Source organism: Cetorhinus maximus, chromosome 9 (assembly GCF_964194155.1).
Source record: "Cetorhinus maximus chromosome 9, sCetMax3.hap1.1, whole genome shotgun sequence".
NCBI lineage: Eukaryota > Metazoa > Chordata > Chondrichthyes > Lamniformes > Cetorhinidae > Cetorhinus > Cetorhinus maximus.
In genome coordinates, this window is record NC_135887.1 from 123,089,486 (window position 1) to 123,107,962 (window position 18,477).

The 18,477-nt window shown below is 43.0% G+C and overlaps 1 protein-coding gene across 1 annotated transcript; it reads left to right on the forward strand.

The window, feature by feature from the left end:
• Nucleotides 1-77: 77 nt before the first annotated feature.
• On the forward strand, nucleotides 78-18,154 carry LOC144684990 (apoptosis regulator BAX). Its single transcript, XM_078549494.1, has 6 exons — nucleotides 78-384; nucleotides 4,241-4,289; nucleotides 6,802-6,963; nucleotides 8,612-8,747; nucleotides 9,970-10,071; nucleotides 16,020-18,154. Exons 1-6 carry the CDS (start codon nucleotides 318-320, stop codon nucleotides 16,119-16,121), a joined length of 618 nt encoding a protein of 205 aa, XP_078405620.1. The 5' UTR covers nucleotides 78-317; the 3' UTR covers nucleotides 16,122-18,154.
• The last annotated feature ends 323 nt before the right edge of the window (nucleotides 18,155-18,477 follow it).

Below are 18,477 nucleotides of genomic sequence, written 5' to 3' on the forward strand. Positions count from 1 at the left end.
TCGACCAATGAGAAAAGCAAACCGGCACTTAGCCCCGACCTCACCAGGGCTGAGAGCCAATGGGAAGCAAGGGGGGTGGGGGGGGGGAGGGAACATTCCCAACCGGGAGAAAAAGTTGGAAGTGAAGTTTGGACTTGAAAGAGAGAGATTAAAAATTCCCTTCGGTGCGGTGACGCGAGAAGGGAGATCATAAGGAGTGACCTCACGGTGTGTGTGTGTGCAACACACAGAACAGGCGGAAGTTAGTTTCTTATTGGCAAGGTGGTAGTTTGTTGTTACTATTTTAAGGGTGTTGGACATTTCCACCCCGGTGGGCCATGGCGAGCTTCAATGGCAGAGACGAGGCGGGAGAGGAAGTTGACGGCAGAGCAGCGATGGGCCCTGGTAAGTGCTTCAAAAAGTCTGCAAGTGTGAAAGATCTTCGCTGTCTGGACTTCTGGTATGGGTTGCCCCTTTTAGAAACTCTTAACCCTTCCCCTCCCCCCTCTGTCATAGAATGATTCAGCACGGAAGGAGACCATTCGGCCCATTGGTCTCCTACCCCCTTGCTATTCAACCACCTTTCAAATTTTTCCCTCCCATCGTGTGTTTATCAAACCACCCTTTGAAAGTCATTATTAAATCTGCTTCCACCACCCTTTCGGGCAAGGCATTCCACATCATAACAATTTGCTCCTTAAACAGACTTGAACTTCTGAGGTTGTCTCTCAAGTGTCTGCCGTGGGGCCAGTGATAGGGAACTGGTGGCATGGAAGCACTCAGGCAATGGAGCTGGTTAGGACGAGCTGAGAGACTAGACTGTTCTGATGAAGATTCATATTAGACTTGAAACGTTAACTCTGTTTCTCCCTCCACAGATACTGCCAGACCTGAGTTTTTCTGGCATTTTCTGCTTTTATTAAAGACTAGCCTGTCTCAGAGGGGAAGCAAGGAGGGAAGACAACCTTTGACGAGAAAGGCAGGCTAAATAACTAGCACCGGCTTGACGGGCCTAATGGCCTTCTGTTCTGTAGGGCTCTAAATTGCTGGTGAAATAGGCAGAGGGGTATGTGGTGGCGAGTGAGAGCAAAAGGATTTTAGCAAATGAAATTGAATCTGTCAATCAAATAGCATTGAGAAAAGAAAGTAACAATCAGTCACCAATGACTCTGCAATTCAGTCCCAGTCTGGATTTTGTGCTCCTCATCCCGATTACATTTTTACTGCCCTCTTTTTTAAAAAAAAAAAATTCATTCACGGGGTTTGGGCTTTGCTGGCTGGGCCAGCATATATTGCCCATCCCTAGTTGCCCTTGAGAAGCTGGTGATGAGCTGCCTTCTTGAACCGCTGCAATTTTGACCAGCCCCAAAGGTGTCCTTTACTTTCCTTTATCTCTGAACTCCACTTCACTCTGCTTATGCATGCTGATCCAATGAGGAAAGATGTGTAAACATTCTTGACCTCCCAGCTCTGCGCTTCCTTCTCTCTCAGTAGAAAATCAACATAACTGTATGTTTTGTAAGCTGGAATTTCTTCAGTGCTCTTAATGTCCCACAAACTGGTGTGATTATTCAACATTTTGAGAATGTTGGATTCCTGTGATAAATGAATTCAGGACCTTTAGTTTTCAGTCTGGGTTCTGGCTTGCTGATGGCATCAAGACCGTACTGGTCAAAGTCACCAACGATATCTTAAGTAACTAGAACATACTATTCTTCCTTTTGTTCTTGTAATGTTTGACACAGTTAATCATAGTGTAAAGCAGAAAAGCTTGTTTTCTTAACAAAACAAGATATCGGCCACAATCTGAGACACTTGAGAGGGTCCCTGATTGAGGCCAATTGTTCCTGATTTTGTAGGATGTGTTCCTGATTGCAGCTATCAAAAGGGAAGCTGCCACCTTGTAGGCAGCCACTAGCCATGCGACTTGTGGTGGATCCGGGGTCAGAGGATAGCTGTGATGGTATCAGTTAGATCACCCTGATAGATAGCGCTGCAAGTCTATTAGAAACCACTTTCCATTGTTTTCTCCAAATAATTCATCTAGGACTAGGATTCAAACATCCACATTGTATGCATTGACTCAACTGGAGGTCTCTTTGTCAAGAGGAAGATAGATGGAGATATATGTGGTGTCACTACCTGCTTCAGGTAGTCTTGGGTATTGTCACTGAGGATGACATTGGATTTCTCTGCAACCTTTTTCATTTGTCTCAAGTCCTTCTAGATGGCCACTTGTCCCTCCATGTAGGTGTGATTTTCATCGAGCATTATAACCAGGGCATCCTGAGCAAAGGCTTCTATACCTTCTCTGGCACAATGATCTGTCCTCAGCCCTGCCCTCCTTGTCACCTAAATATTGCTGCTTGGCAACATCGCCTGCAGACATAGGTCAGGTTTCACATGAATAATGATGCTGCCCAGCTTTATCTTTTTGCCATATCTCTTAATCTATCTAGGGACTGTCCACTATTCAGTCTTGGATGAGCAACAGTTTGTTTGAGAAAAATATTGAGAAGACAAAAGCCATCAGTGGTCCTTGCCACAAACTCCATACTCTTGCAACTAATTCTGTCCTCTTCCCTGCCAGTTTCTCAGACTGTTTGTAATCTTAGTATCTTATTCAACCCTGAGTTAAGCTTCAGATTCCAGGTGCTCTTGAACACAAAATTGCCTACTCCCACTTCTAATATGATCCACTTGCAATCCTAACTCTTCTTGCCTGTTGCTGAAAATTGCATTTGTGCCTTTTTCACTTCCAGACTTGACTATTCAATGTTCTCCTGACCAGTTTCCCATCCTGCCCCTCCATAAACTTAAGCTCATCATCGTGTCTGCTGTCTATGTTGCGTCGTGTTCCACTCATCCATTACCCTTTTGCTCACTGATCTTCAGTTGGCTTCCAGTCCCCGAAGGCTTCAAATTTCAAATTCTCATCCTCATGTCTGTGATCTCCTCCAGCCTGACAACTTCTCAAAACTCACCATTCCTCTGATGTTGTCTTTCAGTGCATCTCTCCCCATCCTTTTGTACTAATGTTGGTGGATGCACTTTCTGCCATCTTGTCGCAACAACGCAAGTCCACGTTCTGCACTCTTCCTAAATATCTTTGCCTCTCCACCTCTCTCTCCTTCTTTCAGATCCACTTTAAAATCCATCCCTTTGAACAAGATTTTGGTCACCGTGCTAATCTCGCTTTTGTTAGCTCCATTGATACCTGATTACGCCGAGGTGAAGTACTTTGAGATGCTTTTAAGGCAGCTTTAACATAAAAAAGCAAGTTGTTAAAGTAAATGGAATATGACATTACATATATAGTTGAACACAGTTGAAATCTCAACAGATTGAACATAGCACTGGAAAATAGACATGGTTTTCAGGCCACCATCCATGCATTTCTTAATGGGTGGTGCTGGCTTAATGTTGCTAATTCTGGTTGGAGGTATTCTTGGAATCAAATGGTGATCTGACCACAATGTGATTAAATGCTATTTGATCACATGTAGTTGCATTTTTTTTTGTAAAGGTAAGGACCCCTGTCGTTGACTATCTGTGTTCTCTGTTGTAACCCCATTTCACCCTCTTCCCTCACGGAGTCCTGTTATATTCCTCCTTTTCAAATACCGATCACATTCCCCTTTAAATTGTTTTAGTCTCCACCTCAAATTCATGTGGTAAAGCATCCCATGATCTAGTAGTCCTCAGTTCAAGAACCTTCCTCCCCACCCCTCTCCCCATTCAATTCTTCCAATGAGAATCCTCAGACTCTATCCCCTCATTCCCCCATTCACACACTGGTTACAATCTTTTACTGTTTAACCAGAGTAAAGTTCCCAGCTCTCACTCACACTTCTACTGGTTGGCCATCCCTTGGTCCTACTCCCACTCACTACTTTGCTGCTGCTCCTGGCTCTAAAGATAATGCAGCCCCCATAACCAACTGATTACCACGTCACCCCCTCTTATTCCTGCCCCCATTGTACAGGCTCCCCCTCTCCCACAGACTCCCCTCTCCCCAATCGCCCGCTTCCCTGACACTCATTCACCAGACTCTTTCCCCGTTCTCAGGCCTGACACGAGTGCCTGTCCATGCTCTCACTCTCTCTCTCTCTCTCTTTTCACCTTGCCCCCATGACATTTCTCTTACCATTCTTCAGTATCCCTCTGCAGTGAGAAATGTATGGTTTTTTAATCCAAATTGGCAATCAAAATATCTAACTATTGAGTTTATAATTAATTTTGATGTGTATATTTTTTTCAGATTCGATAAACAGGACTCTAAATAGACAATCTGGAGCTCTCTTGCGTAGGTTCGTAACTACCTCAACTTTACATTCAACTTCTATGTATCTTTGCTAAGTCAGTTGATGAAACAATATTACACTTAAAAATGTTGCTCCTCTCCATATTCTAATGGAAGCCTTAAAATGCATCATATTACAGCAAAAAGAATTGCATTTTAGTGGAGCAGTCCGTATAATTTCCAGCTTAAACCATCCAAAAAGTACTTATTAAAGAATTAATTTATGGATGTGGATGTCACTGGCTCGGCCAGCATTTATTGCCCATCCCTAATTGCCCTTGAGAAGGTGGTGGTGAACTGCCTTCTTGAACCACTGCAGTCCCTGTGGTGTAAGTACAGCCACAGTGTTGTTGGAGAGGGAGTTCCAGGATTGTGACCCAGCAACAGTGAAGGAACGGCGATATATTTCCAAGTCATGATGATGAGTGACTTGGAGGGCAATTTCCGGGTGTTCCCATGGATCTCCTACCCCTTGTCCTTCGAGATGGTAGTGGTCGTGGGTTTGGAAAGTGCTGTCTAAGGAGCCTTGGTGAGTTGCTGCAGTGCATCTTGTAGATGGTACACACTGCTGCCACTGTGTGTTGGTGGTGGAGGGAGTGAATGTTTGTGGATGGGGTGCCAGTTAAGTGGGTGGCTTTGTCCTGGATGGTGTCAAGATTCTTGAGTGGTTTTGGAGCTGCACTCATCCAGGCAAGTGGAGAGTATTTGATCACACTCCTGACTTGTACCTTGTAGATGGTAGACAGACTATGGGGAGTCATGAAGTAAGTTAATCATCACAGGATTCCCTGCCCCTGACCTGCTTTTGTAGCCACAGAATTTATATGGCTAGTCCAGTTCAGTTTCTGGTCAGTGGCAACCCTGAGGTTGTTGATAATGGGGGATTCAGTGACGGTAATGCTGTTGAATGTCAAGAGGCGATGGCTAGGTTCCCTCTTGTTGGAGATGGTCATCGTTTGACATTTGTGTGGTGCAAATGTTACTTGCCACTTGTCACAAGCCTGCATATTGTCCAGGTCTTGCTGCATTTGGACATGGGCTGCTTCAGTATCCAAATGGTGCTGAACATTGTGCAATCATTAGCGAACATCCCCATTTCTGACCTTATGATGGAAGGAAAGTCATTGATGAAGCAGCTGAAGGTGGTTGGGCTGAGGACACTACCCTGAGGAACTCCTGCAGTGATGTCCTGGAATTCAAATGATTGACCTCTGGCAACCATAACCATCATGTGCTAGGTATGTCTCCAACCAGCGGAGAGTTTCCCCCTAATTCCCATTGACTCCATTTTTGCTAGGGCTCCTTGATGCCACACCTGGTCAAATGCTGCCTTGATGTCAAGGGCAGTCATTCTCACCTCACCTCTGGAGTTCAGCTCTTTTGTCCATGTTTGAACTAAGGCTGTAATGAAGTTAGTAGCTGAGTGGCCCTGGCGGAACCCACTCTGAGCATCACTGAGCAGGTTATTGCTAAGCAAGTGCAGCTCTGTTGTTGACCCCTTCCATTACTTTACTGATGATCGAGAGTGGACTGATGGAGTGGCAATTGGCTGGGTTGGATTTGTCCTGATTTTTTGTACAGAACATACCCGAGCAATTTTGCAACTGGGGAGACAGTGGCGTAGTGGTAATGTCACTGGACTGGTAATTCAGAGGCGAGGGTTCAAATCCTACCACATCAACAGGTGGAATTTAAATTCAGTCAATAATCTGGAATTGTAAAGCTAGTGTTAGTAATGGTAACCATGAAATATTGTCGATTGTTGTAAGAACTCATCTGGTTCACTAATGTCCTTTAGGGAAGCAGATCTGTTGTTCCTATCTGGTCTGGTCTACATGTTACTCCAGACCCATTGCAGTGTTGTTGACTTTGAACTTCCCCCTGGAATGGCCAAGCAAGCCACTCAGTTGAAGGGTAATTAGGGATGGGACCCACATCCCATGAAAGAAAAAGAGGGGAAAAAAAATCCACATTGCAGGGTAGATGCCAATGTTCTAGCTGTACTGGGACAGTTTGATTCAGGGCGCGACAAGTTCTGGAGCATATGTCTTCAGTACTATTGCTGGAATATTGTCAGGACCATAATCTTTGCAATGTCTGGTGCCTTTGGCCGTTTCTTGATATCACGTAGAGTGAATTGAATTGGTTGAAGACTGGCATATGTGATGCTGGGGACCTCGGGAGGAGTCTGAGTTGGATCATCCACTTGGATGAAGATTATTTCATTTAAAGTGACCTTAACATGTTGGGCAACTTAGCTGCATCAAAGACTTGCATCTTTTTCATGATCTTAGGACACACCAAAGTGCTTTATAGTCGATGAAGCACTTTTGAACAGTGGTTACTATAATGTAGAAAATAACACGAAACATGTACTAATCATTCAAAAATGTATGTGCTGTAAGCCAGGACTTTCCATTATTGAAAAAAAATGCAATGGATTGATATGGGTGGATACATTTGAATCAATGGATTTTAGAATGATCTCTGTCTAGTTTTTTTTTGTAATTGTGGTGCAGATTTGTATTGGAGACAATACATGAAGAAGATCCGCGAGCCCAACTCAGCCCTGAGGATCTTGGTGGTTCCAGGAAAGAGATTGATGACCCAACAATCAAGGAAATATGCAAGAGTTTGAAGAAAATTGGGGATGAGCTGAACAGAAATGCTGAATTACAGCAGTATGTAACTGGGCAACATAGATGAGTTTTCTGTGTCGCTGTACATTAACTGGTTTAGCAATTATTATTAGCAATTTCATTGGAGTCTCCCAGTAGCACCAGTGTTAGAATGCTGGAGTTTAGGGTTGAGAATCTCCTTTCCAAATTATCAACTTTAATTTATGTTTGTACCCTGCTACCTCCCAATGTATGAATTGATTTGGCTCTGACAGGACCACCTTGTGGTGTGCCTTGTGTTCTGAAGCAGAGTCATATTGGGCTGGAAATGTTAACTCTGTTTCTCTCTCCGCAGACGCTGCCAGACATGTTGAGTTTTTCCAGCACTTTCTGTTTTTATTTCAGATCTCCAGCATCTGCAGTATTTTGCTTTTATTAAATCACCTTGTGTGCCTCTCCTGGCCAGCATCCAACCTTGCACCCTGCATAAGCTTCAGCATATCCAAAACTCTGCTACTCATATCTTACCTCGCACCAAGGGCTTATCTTACCTATGCTGGGCGGGCAGGGTGGGAACGGGCGGGGGTGGGTGCAGAGCCGATCGCCACCTGCGATCGGCTGTGTGCTGCCATTTTATGCGGGCAGACCAATTAAGGCCCGCCCAGCGTAATGCGCATACCGTAGTGCTCAGCGCTACCTTTGTGGGCGGGCAGAGGAGACAGAGTCGGGGCCTGCGCATGCGAAAGAGCGCAGCAATCTCCCTGAGGCATGGAGCTGCTTCGGAGATTAAGTTCATGATTAAACTTTTGAATAAAGGAAGTAAAAAATGATTTAAACATGTCCCATCATGTGACATGTTTGTGAATGTTGCATAATTTAATTATTTATTTTATGAAACCTTCCGGAAACCTCATCCCGCCCATGGATGAGGTTTCCTGAAAAATGCCAAGGCCGCTGGATGGGCAGCGTGGTTAACTATTTTAATTCTTTTTTCATGGCCTTAAAAGGCCGTTGACAGTTCGGCGGGCAGGCAGCCGCCTCTGGTGTGCGCTGTGCGCCTGCCAAACGCAATGTCGGAATGACGCGCGATGGCATTGGGACGCACGCCCGACTTCACCTCGCGTCATTTTACGCATCGGTGTGTCGGGCCCGCCCCCGCACGCAGACAGCAATATTCTGGTCCAAGTCTCATTCACCCATCACTCCTTTATTCACTGACCTACCTTGGCATAAATTCTTATCTCTATTTTAAATCGCTCTGTGGCTTCACCCCTCCTTATCTCTGCAACTTCTTTCAGCCCTACAACCCTCGAGTTTTCTTGTTTTCCTCCAGTTCTGGCCTCTTGTCCTACTTGATTTCAATTGCTCCACCATTGGTGCCAATGTTTTCAATAGTCTATTGAATAGTCTATAGCCTTGGCCCTGTTTTGACTGTCACAGCTTGCTTGCAATCAGCTATTTGGGTTAATTACCAGAGGGCATTTATGGAATTTTAATTCCAACACTGCTACATACTTTCAGGAAAGCAGACAAAGAAAATGGATTATTGTTAATCTTAGTTCAGTCGTGTGAGCGTGGACTGCCATTACCTTCAAATGTTAGACTACAGAAAAAAATCCATTTTTCATTTACTATTTTTTTTAATAAAAGGTATTAAATTTTGAACTGCAGATGGTTAAAATTGTCTCTACTTGCTGTTTTCTGCTGACAGCGTAATCGAGAACGTACCTCTTGAAAACATCCAAGATATATTATACAAAGTGGCTGAAGGGATATTAGTTGCTGATGGCTTGAACTGGGGACGAATTGTAACCTTCTTCTATTTTGCAGGCAAGCTTGTTTCTAAGGTAAGGTGAAATATCTACATTATTATATAACATGAACAATAGTATGTGTAACACATCCGAGTTTGTAGGTTACAATCAAATCATTCATTTCATTCTCTGTTTCTGTGCCCTGCAGTGTTCACATTGTCTAACACTAATAAAGATTATGTGTAAGAGTGTAAAATAAGGCCAAGTGGAATCACTTTTGAAGCAAACTGGGTTTCATTGCATCATTTATTATTCAAGGAATTATGAAAATAAATATGAATGATTAAATTGTTTTTTTTTTAATTTTGAGATGCATGCCTCCACTTAGTAGAATAAACTGAGTGGCATTCAGTTGCGAAAATAGTTTAAAGTGATCCTTCCCCACCCCCACCCCAGCATGCCTAATGAGTTAATTCAACTGTACAGTCCAGAAAGTTCTGTTGCAACACACAGTCTATTGGTATGATAAATCAGTTGAGTGTGAGTCCATTAGCCGTTGTGATTCTACAATTGACCTTAACTGTCCATAATATAATGGCCATTATCAATTTTTTCCTGTTGCAAAGTGTGCTGAGGGAAGCAATTTTAACCCACCGCCTGGCAGGCACCAAGTGCGTTCCATGTTACATTAGCTGAGCCAAGACATCCTACCCACTGCTATTTTAAATAGGCCCTTTTTAATTATAGGTGAGGTTTTGACCCGATCAGGTGGGAGTCCCATTTGTGTGCGCTCATTGGTGTCCGATGATATCATTAGTCCCCCGATGACATTTTAATGGCCAAGCGCTCAGTAAAACCTGGCCAAGAAGAAGAGGAGGAGGCTCTTAAAGGATAGCTTTTGACTTGCTTTAATTTGGGCCAGGAAAATCAGATAGAATGGGGGCAATGGCTTCGGGCCCCACAGCTAGTTTTGTCTGAGCTTCTTTCCACCTCAGCATGGGTCTCAAACTAATGGTGCTGGGCAGATTGGCTGCTTGTCTCGCCTCCCTCCCACCTGAAACCCACTCTTATTTAGAATTGCTTTGTAAACATCATGTAGGAAGAGAATCATATTTGGCAATGGCACTGCACATGGTTAGACTGCCAGCAATCTGTAGCTGTGCTTGTGAATCATAAGACAGAGTACTAGAGAGCTGCAGTACTGAGCTGTATCCCAGCAAAATTCTGCATCTTCAGCAGAGGGGGGGAAGAGAGAAAATTGGGTGATGGCTTTCCTCATCTGTTGTTTTTTGGTAACTTTACCATCCTTTTACAGGCACTGAAAAAACTGAGAGCAATGATTCAACCCATAATCAATTGGTCTTTAGATTTGATTCAAACCCGTGTTATTCCATGGATTCAGCAACAAGGTGGATGGGTAAGTTAAAGCTTTTTTATTCTTTCATGGGATGTGGGCATCACTGGCAAGGCCAGCATTTGTTGCCCATCCTTAATTGCCCTTAAACTGAGTGGCTTGCCAGACTATTGCAGAGGGCAGTTAAGAGCCAACCACATTTCTGTGGGTCTGGAGTCACATGTAGGCCAGACCAGGTAAGGATGGCAGATTTCCTTCCCTAAAGGACATTAGTGAACCAGATGGGTTTTTATAACAATTATTGATAGTTGCCATGGTCACCATTACTGAGACTAGCTTTATATTCCAGATTAATTAATTGAATTCAAATTCCACCATCTTCCATGGTGGGATTTGAACTCGTGTCTCCAGAGCATTAGCCTGGATTACTAGACCAGTGACAATACCACTATGCTACTGCCTCCCCCTTTTGTCCTGCTGCACCCCCCCCGACCCCAAAGTGTTGATGGTTGTGTGAAAATGGGGCAAAACTATAGAAAGGCTTCAATATGGAACCATGGAAGCATAGGTGTTTACAAGCTCTTTAGGTGGGAAGGTAGCCATTTGATTCCTTATATATGTGGCAGCCAGAGCAATGCAGAGTTCCACCAGCCTTATATTTCCCTGTACTTAAAATATTCATCCATTGCTCTCTTTAAAAAGGTACAAATGTTTCTGTCTCAACTAGTTCCTTCGCCAAGAATGCAAACTTTTTTTTGTCAGCTGTGGCTCAGTTAGTAACGCTCTCGACTCTGAATTGCAAGATTCAAGGTTCAAGTCCCATTCAAGGACTTGAACTCAAAAATCAAGGGCCAGATTTGCATGGAATCGGGATATCTCTGGAGGCATTTATAAATGGTGGGTGGGACTCGATTCTGGGATCCCTGCCCCTGTCCCTGGCATGGCAATTTTTGCAAGTGTGGGATAAGTTTGCTGAGCCCACACCTTGCATCCCAACTTGTCCGCCTCCATTGCGGGACTAGGCATCTCCTAGCCCCCTGCAGTTTTCATGGAGCTGGGCTAGCCTCTCTATAACTCGTGGTTCGTGGCTCCTCACAGGAGTCATGAGTCATTGTCTAGATTTGGGAACATTCTGAAAGATAACTTCAAAAGGTCTTATCCATGTCCCCCCCACAACCATTCTCCTTGAGCCCTCATACCCTCCCAGCTAACTCAATGCCAACTCGTGCCCTCGCCACTTTCCATGGCCTCTCATACTCTCCATGCCAATTCATATCCCCCAGTCACTCCCCATAGCCCCACATACTCTCCTTGTCAACTCTGTGCCAATGCATGCCCTCATGCCTATTCGCCCAGTATGCACTATGTACATAACCACTGAGCCAGATTAATAACAATCACAAGTGTGTTTAACCGCTGAGGAGGAAAAAGCACCGATTCAGAAATAGTCTTTGAAAAACAACTGCTGTTTCTACAACCCTCTCAAAGTGTCAATCAGAAAGACCATTAAATTTATCAGTAACAGAGGCTTCAAACACTTCATGCCTCTTAACTTTGTTCAAATAAACATTGAGGCATTGACAAAAACGTAACAGAAAGAACAACTTATTATAACCACATAAAAATGTCAATGAAGCAAAGTTATCAATTTACTTCACCTGTCAAAACAGATTCTTGCTGAGTTAATGCTTTTATTGGTCTGGGTTCTCGGCCAATGAGGACAGGGTTTCTGTGTTTCCATCTGTTCTCTGGGCTGGGGGGCATGAGTTGGCATTGAGTTAGCATACCGGGTATGAGGGCCCATGGAGGGTGGGTGAGGTGATGTGAGGGATAGAGGGCCTAACTGTTCTTATAACAAGTGGAACAAAATCCCAGAGGAGTGAGGTGGGCCTTCTAACCAGCCTATCCCCATGGCCACGTAGGATCTGCTTCCAAGGTCAGCAGACCCAACTCTATCCAGCACCTGCTCCCCACACCAGGAGTGAAAATTATGTGTGACTCTGGCGCTTTAAAGTGAGGCAGGTCTGCCGAGTTTGGACGTTGCCTGACTTGAGCTTACCACTTCGGTAGCGAAAATCTGACCCAGTGCATTACTGAGGGAGCCTGCATTGTCGGAGGTGCCATGTTACAGATGAGATGTTGAAGGCCTGCTTAGCTGGATGTACAAGATCCCATGGTACTTTTGAAGAAGAGCAGAGGAGTATTCCCTGGTGTCCTGGCCAATATTTATCCCTCAATTAACAGCACAAAAACCAGATTATCTGCTCATTAACACATTGCTGTTTATTGCTGAAAAATACGTGTTTTTCTGTTGAAACCTTTTGTCTTGCACTCATCATGACAATTAGTAAAAATACCAAACGTAAAGGGAACAACTGTTTATCTTGTATGAGAAGAGAGTGCTGATTGGCTGGCAAGTGGACTCTGATTGGTAGAGATGTTGCCATGAAGATTGCACAGGTGATGATGACTGACAGTTAACTGCCAAGCATTGTTTGAAATTTAAATTTAAATCAGGCATCTTGACTCTGGTCAAGGCATTGCCCTGAGGAATGAACCAGTGAATGGCTGTTACTTATTTTGTTGAGCTGAAATGGTTGCAATGTGTGTACATGTTCTTTCGGTCTGCAAAGAACAGGATCCTGTGTATTAAGATATGTAGTTTCCAGTACATGCAAATGCACCACACTGTGAGCCCAACTAAGCATAATTCTTAGCACACTGAGGATTATTTAGCAAATGTTGTCCAATCCAATTGTGGAATCGCACCTATTGTTGGACACTGTGTTTTGAGTTTTGCAAGTACGGGCTGGTTGGGTAAGCACCTTCCAAACCCACAACAACTACTATCGAGAAGGACAAGGACAGCAGACACATGGAAACACCGCCACCTGGAAGTTCCCCACCAAGCCACTTACCATTCTGACTTGGAAATGTATTGCAGTTCCTTTACTGTCGCTGGGTCAAAATCCTGGAACTCCCTCCCTAACAGCACTGTTGGTGTACCTACATCACATGGATTGCAGCAGTACAAGAAGGCAGTTCACCACCACCTTCTCAAGGGCAGTTAGGGATGGGCAACAAATGCTGGCCTAGCCAGCGACGTCCACATCCCATGAATGAATTAAAAAAAAGAAGCTTGCCTGTTGCGAGCAGTGCAAGGGCCGTGTTGTTTAATACAACCCACCAGTCTTTGGGATGTATGATCATTGCATTCTCCATGGCAACAACTCTGCGAATCAGAGTCCACTTGCCAGCTAATCAGCACTCTTATCTCATACAGTATAAATTGTTGTTCCTTTAACATTTGGTAATCTTGTGAATTGTCCTGATGAGTGCAAGACGAAAAGCTTCGACAAAAAAAGTCTTATTTTTTTCAGCAATACTCAAGCTCTCTACTACCAAATGACATGTTGCAGTTTGTGGGAGCTTGTGTGCGCAAATTGGCTGTCGTGTTTTCGACATTACAAAAGTGGCTATGTTTCAAAAGTATTATTCTTTGCTTAACGTTGTAGTTGTGTTTCTGAAAAGTGCAACTTCAAATGAAATGTTAAGCGAATCAGATTTTCCTAACCAATGTAAAGGCTGTATCAGGAAAGAAAATTAAAACATTATATCCTGCAGTTTGAAATACTGTACGTTCCTAAGTTCCTATATTTGTAATAACTTCTAAAATAAAATGAATTAAAAAATATAAAAGAAATATGATAACTCTTTCTACTTAACTCCTGCCCCTCAACCCTCCTGATTCCCACCTCTCATTCTCGCTTGCCGCTTCCCTCTCCTAAATCCTCACTGTGAGCGAGGGCTCTGGAGGAGAGTGGTGAGAAGGAGGAAGCGAGCAAGGGGAGAAGGTGGAGCTGCGAGCAGGAGGGTTGGTGAGTGGGAGAGGCTGCTCGAAAATGGTGCCTATTGGGTCACACAACGCTACTTCAGCCATAGCGCAAAAATATGCTACAATGGTAATCCCAATGCTAAGTGTGCACACTGGCCCAATTATACTCATGACATTAAAGGGGAGCAACTTAAAATGGTTGTAAAGCGCTTTGAGACACCTTAGCGTGAAAAGTGCTATATAAATGCAAGTCTTTTGTAAGCTTTCACTTCCTTCAGTATTTTAAATTGATGACTCCCATCTAGAAGAAACAATATTTTCCTCTACTGCTATCGAAGATCCTTTGGCTGTAATATATTAAATATCTACGTATAGTGCACACTTCTTCTGTAAGTGTCACACTTGTGGCATTTAACATTTTCTCAGTTAAAGTTTGATGCTGACTCCTGTTCTGATAAGCAATGTCTAGGGAGATCTCATGGAATTTTCAAAAAGCTCATTTAAATTGTTTCTGAGCCGGCCGTGTTCCTCAAGTTTTCCATCGTAACTGAAGTTTTCCAAGCCTGGCAACAGCCTAGCAACTTTATCGTGTAAGCTTTCTGTGTTTAGGGTACTGCAATCAGTTCTCAATGCTGCACCTCTCGAAGGATCCATTGGCCTTGGATAGGGTGCACCAGGGTGATACCTGAGCTAAAAGGACGGGCTGCCTAGATAATATGATATTCCTTTTCAGTATAGGAGATTTAAGGGGTGATCTAATGAACATGGTTAAGATGATTAAAGAAGTCAATAGGATAGATATAGAGAAGCGATTTCCTCTGGTGGAGGAATTCAGAAAAAAGGTGCATTGCCTTAAAATTAGAGCTAGGCCCTTCAGGAGATATGTCAGAAAAGTCTTCCCCACTCAAAAGTTAGTGGAACTCCAGAATTCTCCTCTACCGAAAAAACTCTTGAATCTGGAGGTCAACTGAAAATTACAAAAACTGAGCTTGATAGATTTTATTGTCGGTGAAGGCATTAAGGGTTATGGAACCAAGGAGGATAGATGGAGTTAAGATACAAACTGGTCACGATCTAATTGAATGGTAAAAACAGGCTTGCAGGGCTGAATGGATTACTGCTGTTCCTGCATTCTACAGTTTTACTGATCTTGTTCTATAATGAGATACCCTGGAACTACGGAAGGTACTTTACCTATAGTATAACTCATGATTTTTCTACAGATTTATCATTGCCTTTTTATTCTGTACCCCTTGCCCCTACTTATAAAACCCATGTTTTTATAACAACTCAATTAGAGGAACAAGGGTGCAGGATGCCAGCTTGGGAAGATGCTGATTTGGACCTATCTAGATATATGGGATAGGGCAGGAAAATGAAATTGAGGTAGAAGATCAGATATGAGCTTATTGAATAGTTGAGCAGGCTTGGCAGGCAATATTGCCCACTCCTGCTCCTATTTCTTATGTCCTATGATTCTTGCCCTGAAAGAGTGCCAATTTTGGACTGTCTGTCAACAACATCAACTTGCATTTATGTCCAGTCACAATCTGACGCAGCCGTATAAGGAGGTGCATAGGATAAGTGATCAAAAGCTTGGTCAAAGAATGAGGTTTAAAGGAGCATCTTAAAGGAAGAGAGGGAGGGGGAGATGTTTAAGGAGGGAATAACAGAGTTTGCGGCCTAAGCAACTGAAGACACAATGCCAATGGCGGAACATTGAAAATCGCAAGTGCAAAGACGTCAGAATTGGAGGCGGTAGAGATTGGCCGGTTGTAGAGCTGGACAAGGTTCCAGTGATAGGGAGGAGTGAGACCACAGAGGGACCTCTGAGAGAAATTTAGCATCTTTGTAAAGGAAAATCTGGACTATGGATCAACCCAGACTGCTCGTGTGTGTATAATTTACAAGCAGAGGCCTCATAGGTGGTTATGAGCCAAGCCTTTCAGCTGGGAACCGTAAAGGTGTAAAGAGCATTATTGGAGAAATCCATTAATAAAGAATTGTATTTTCTTTTGTTTTGGTGTGGCTTTCATTTTTGTATATCCATTTGGCATATTTTTAAATTTTACCTTTAACCAATCCATATATATTCTGCAATATTTATCTGATTGCTTTGGCATTAAGTTCTGGGTTGATAATTAATTCATTGGTTGTTTTACTTTTTTTCTTTTAGGAGATGATCTTTTCTTACTTCGGAACTCCCACATGGCAGACTTTTGCTGTCTTTTCAGCGGGCCTAGTTACTGGCATTTTGGCGATAATGAGATTGACCTAACAACACTGTTCCTTACATTTGGCTATTCGCTTTCGATATGCAGACTGCAATCCTACGGTTTATTCTCCAATTCTCTTGCACCTGAAGCTACGGGAATCCTCTGTACAGATCTGTCATACTTGAAATAGTGGGATTGCTAATAATGAACTTTTGAATTGTTGGACAGTTTTACATTTATCCTCATTACTTGATTTTAATTTTTACATATTTTTTTAGAATTAGGTTTTTTTTGGTTTGAAGTGGATAATTTTTCCAACTAGCTGACTTCTTTTATAACTTGCAGCAAATGTGCCTGATAAAGCACTGGCTAATAATATAGCAAGTGTTAATAATGAACTTTTTAATACTGGTGCCAAAAAACTTAGGATAGAAGTGTTGGTTTGACATCTGAAGAAGCTAAGTTATCTTAAAAACCAGTTAGATTTATTTTACCTTTTTAAGGTCCTTGTCTTACTACTTTTGACATTGCATCAGGCAATTTAAAATAAAAACTGTTGCTGGCCTTGAACTGGCCACAATCGGGAACATAGCATTCAACTTAATGCCATTCAGCCCCTGGCATCTGTTCTGCTATTAAGTTGTGTCATGGCTCATCTGTATCTTGACTGCATGGTTCCATGACCCTTAATACTCTTGCTTAACAAAAATCCATCAGTCACGGTTTTGAAGTCTTTATTCAGCCCCGAGCCTCACAAATTTTTGTAGGAGTCGGTTTCAGATTTACACTACTCCTTGTAGAAGGAATGTTTTGTTTTTTGTATCACTTCAGAATGGTCTGGCTGTAATTTTCAGGTCATGCCGCTTTGTTTTGGATTCTCTCACCTGAGGTAACTGTTTCAGTCGATCTACCCTATCGAATCCTTTAGTCGTTTTAAGCACCCCCATTAGATCATCCCTTAAGTTTCCGTGCTGAAAGGAGCACAAGCCAAGCCTGTGCAATATTGCTTCATAATTTTAGCTCTCTATCATTCTGGTGAATCTGACCTCCATCCTCTTTCAAGGCCACTGTGCCCTTCCTGCAGTGCAGTGTCCAAATCAGAATGCAGTACTCAGAATAATAGCTTTAATAATGACAAAGTTACTTCTACCCCTTTGTATTCCATCCCCCTTGAGATAATGATTAGCATGATGTTTTACCTTTTTACTTCACTCCAAACATGTGCTGAAGCTCTGCCAGGCATTTCACTCCATAGTGCTGCAGATTGGACACCTCTTTACATCACTGTTGAAAGGACCATGTAGCAATAGACGTTTGTAGCAAACTTTGTGTCATTTGTGATATATTTGAAATGCATATATTCTAAGTCAGAAGGTTGTGGTTCACTGCACGTTTACATGTTCGAATTTATTTCATACTGTGAAGGAGCTACAATTTGAATTATGTTAGTGCATTGATTTAAGTGATTGTTAAAGTATCCTTTTCCGTATTTGAATTCATTAGCGTATATTGTGATAATGTAACATTATATGTCAACAAATTTAGGGCACAGCAATAACTTTATTTATATAGCTCCTTTAATGTCAAACATCCCAAGCCGTTTCACAGGAGTGTTAGGAAACAAAATATGACACCGAACCACTTAAGGAGATGCTAGGTCAGATAATCAAATGTTTGGTCAAAGAGGTAGGTTTTAAGACGTGCCTTAAAGGATGAAAACAGGACAGGGAGAGAGAAAGAAATGTAGGGCGCTTAGGAGCTAGGCAAATGAAGGTTTGTCACCAATGATGGAGCTATCAAAATTGGAGATGGTCTCTTAAGAGGACAGAATTACTTGAGTGCAGATATTTCGGAGGGTTGTGTCACTGGAAGAGATTACAGAGATAGGAAGGGGTGAGGCCATGGAGGGATTTGAAACCAAGGCTGGGAATTTCAAGATAAAGACATCACTTGACTGGGAGCCAAAGTAGGTTAGCAAGCACAAGGTGATAAGGGAATGGGCTTGGTGCATGGGCAGCAGAGTTTTGAAAGATCTCATTACCTTCGGCTAATTGTTAAAATGCTGCCATTAGTTGAATAAAGGATTTAGATTGGGTTCCCACAGTGACATCTTTTATTTTGAGGAACTGACTGAACAACTTTTAACTCCAATGTGAGAAAAAATGAGGATGGTGGTGGATGTTCGCTGTTAAGAGGCAAAGAGCTGGATTTTCCCATGCGTTTCGGGACCCTGACATGGAGGTCCCAAAGGCAGTAGCAGGAGAGGGATGGAAGGGAAACACCTCCAAAGACCCATTCACTGACGGGGCAGTGGCTTTTTCACCTCCGTGGTTCCATCCTTGGGGCACAGAGCCTCTGGCTGGTCCCCTGCACTTCAGATGTCAGCCTGTCTCGGTTGAGTAGGCAGTTTCTGCACAC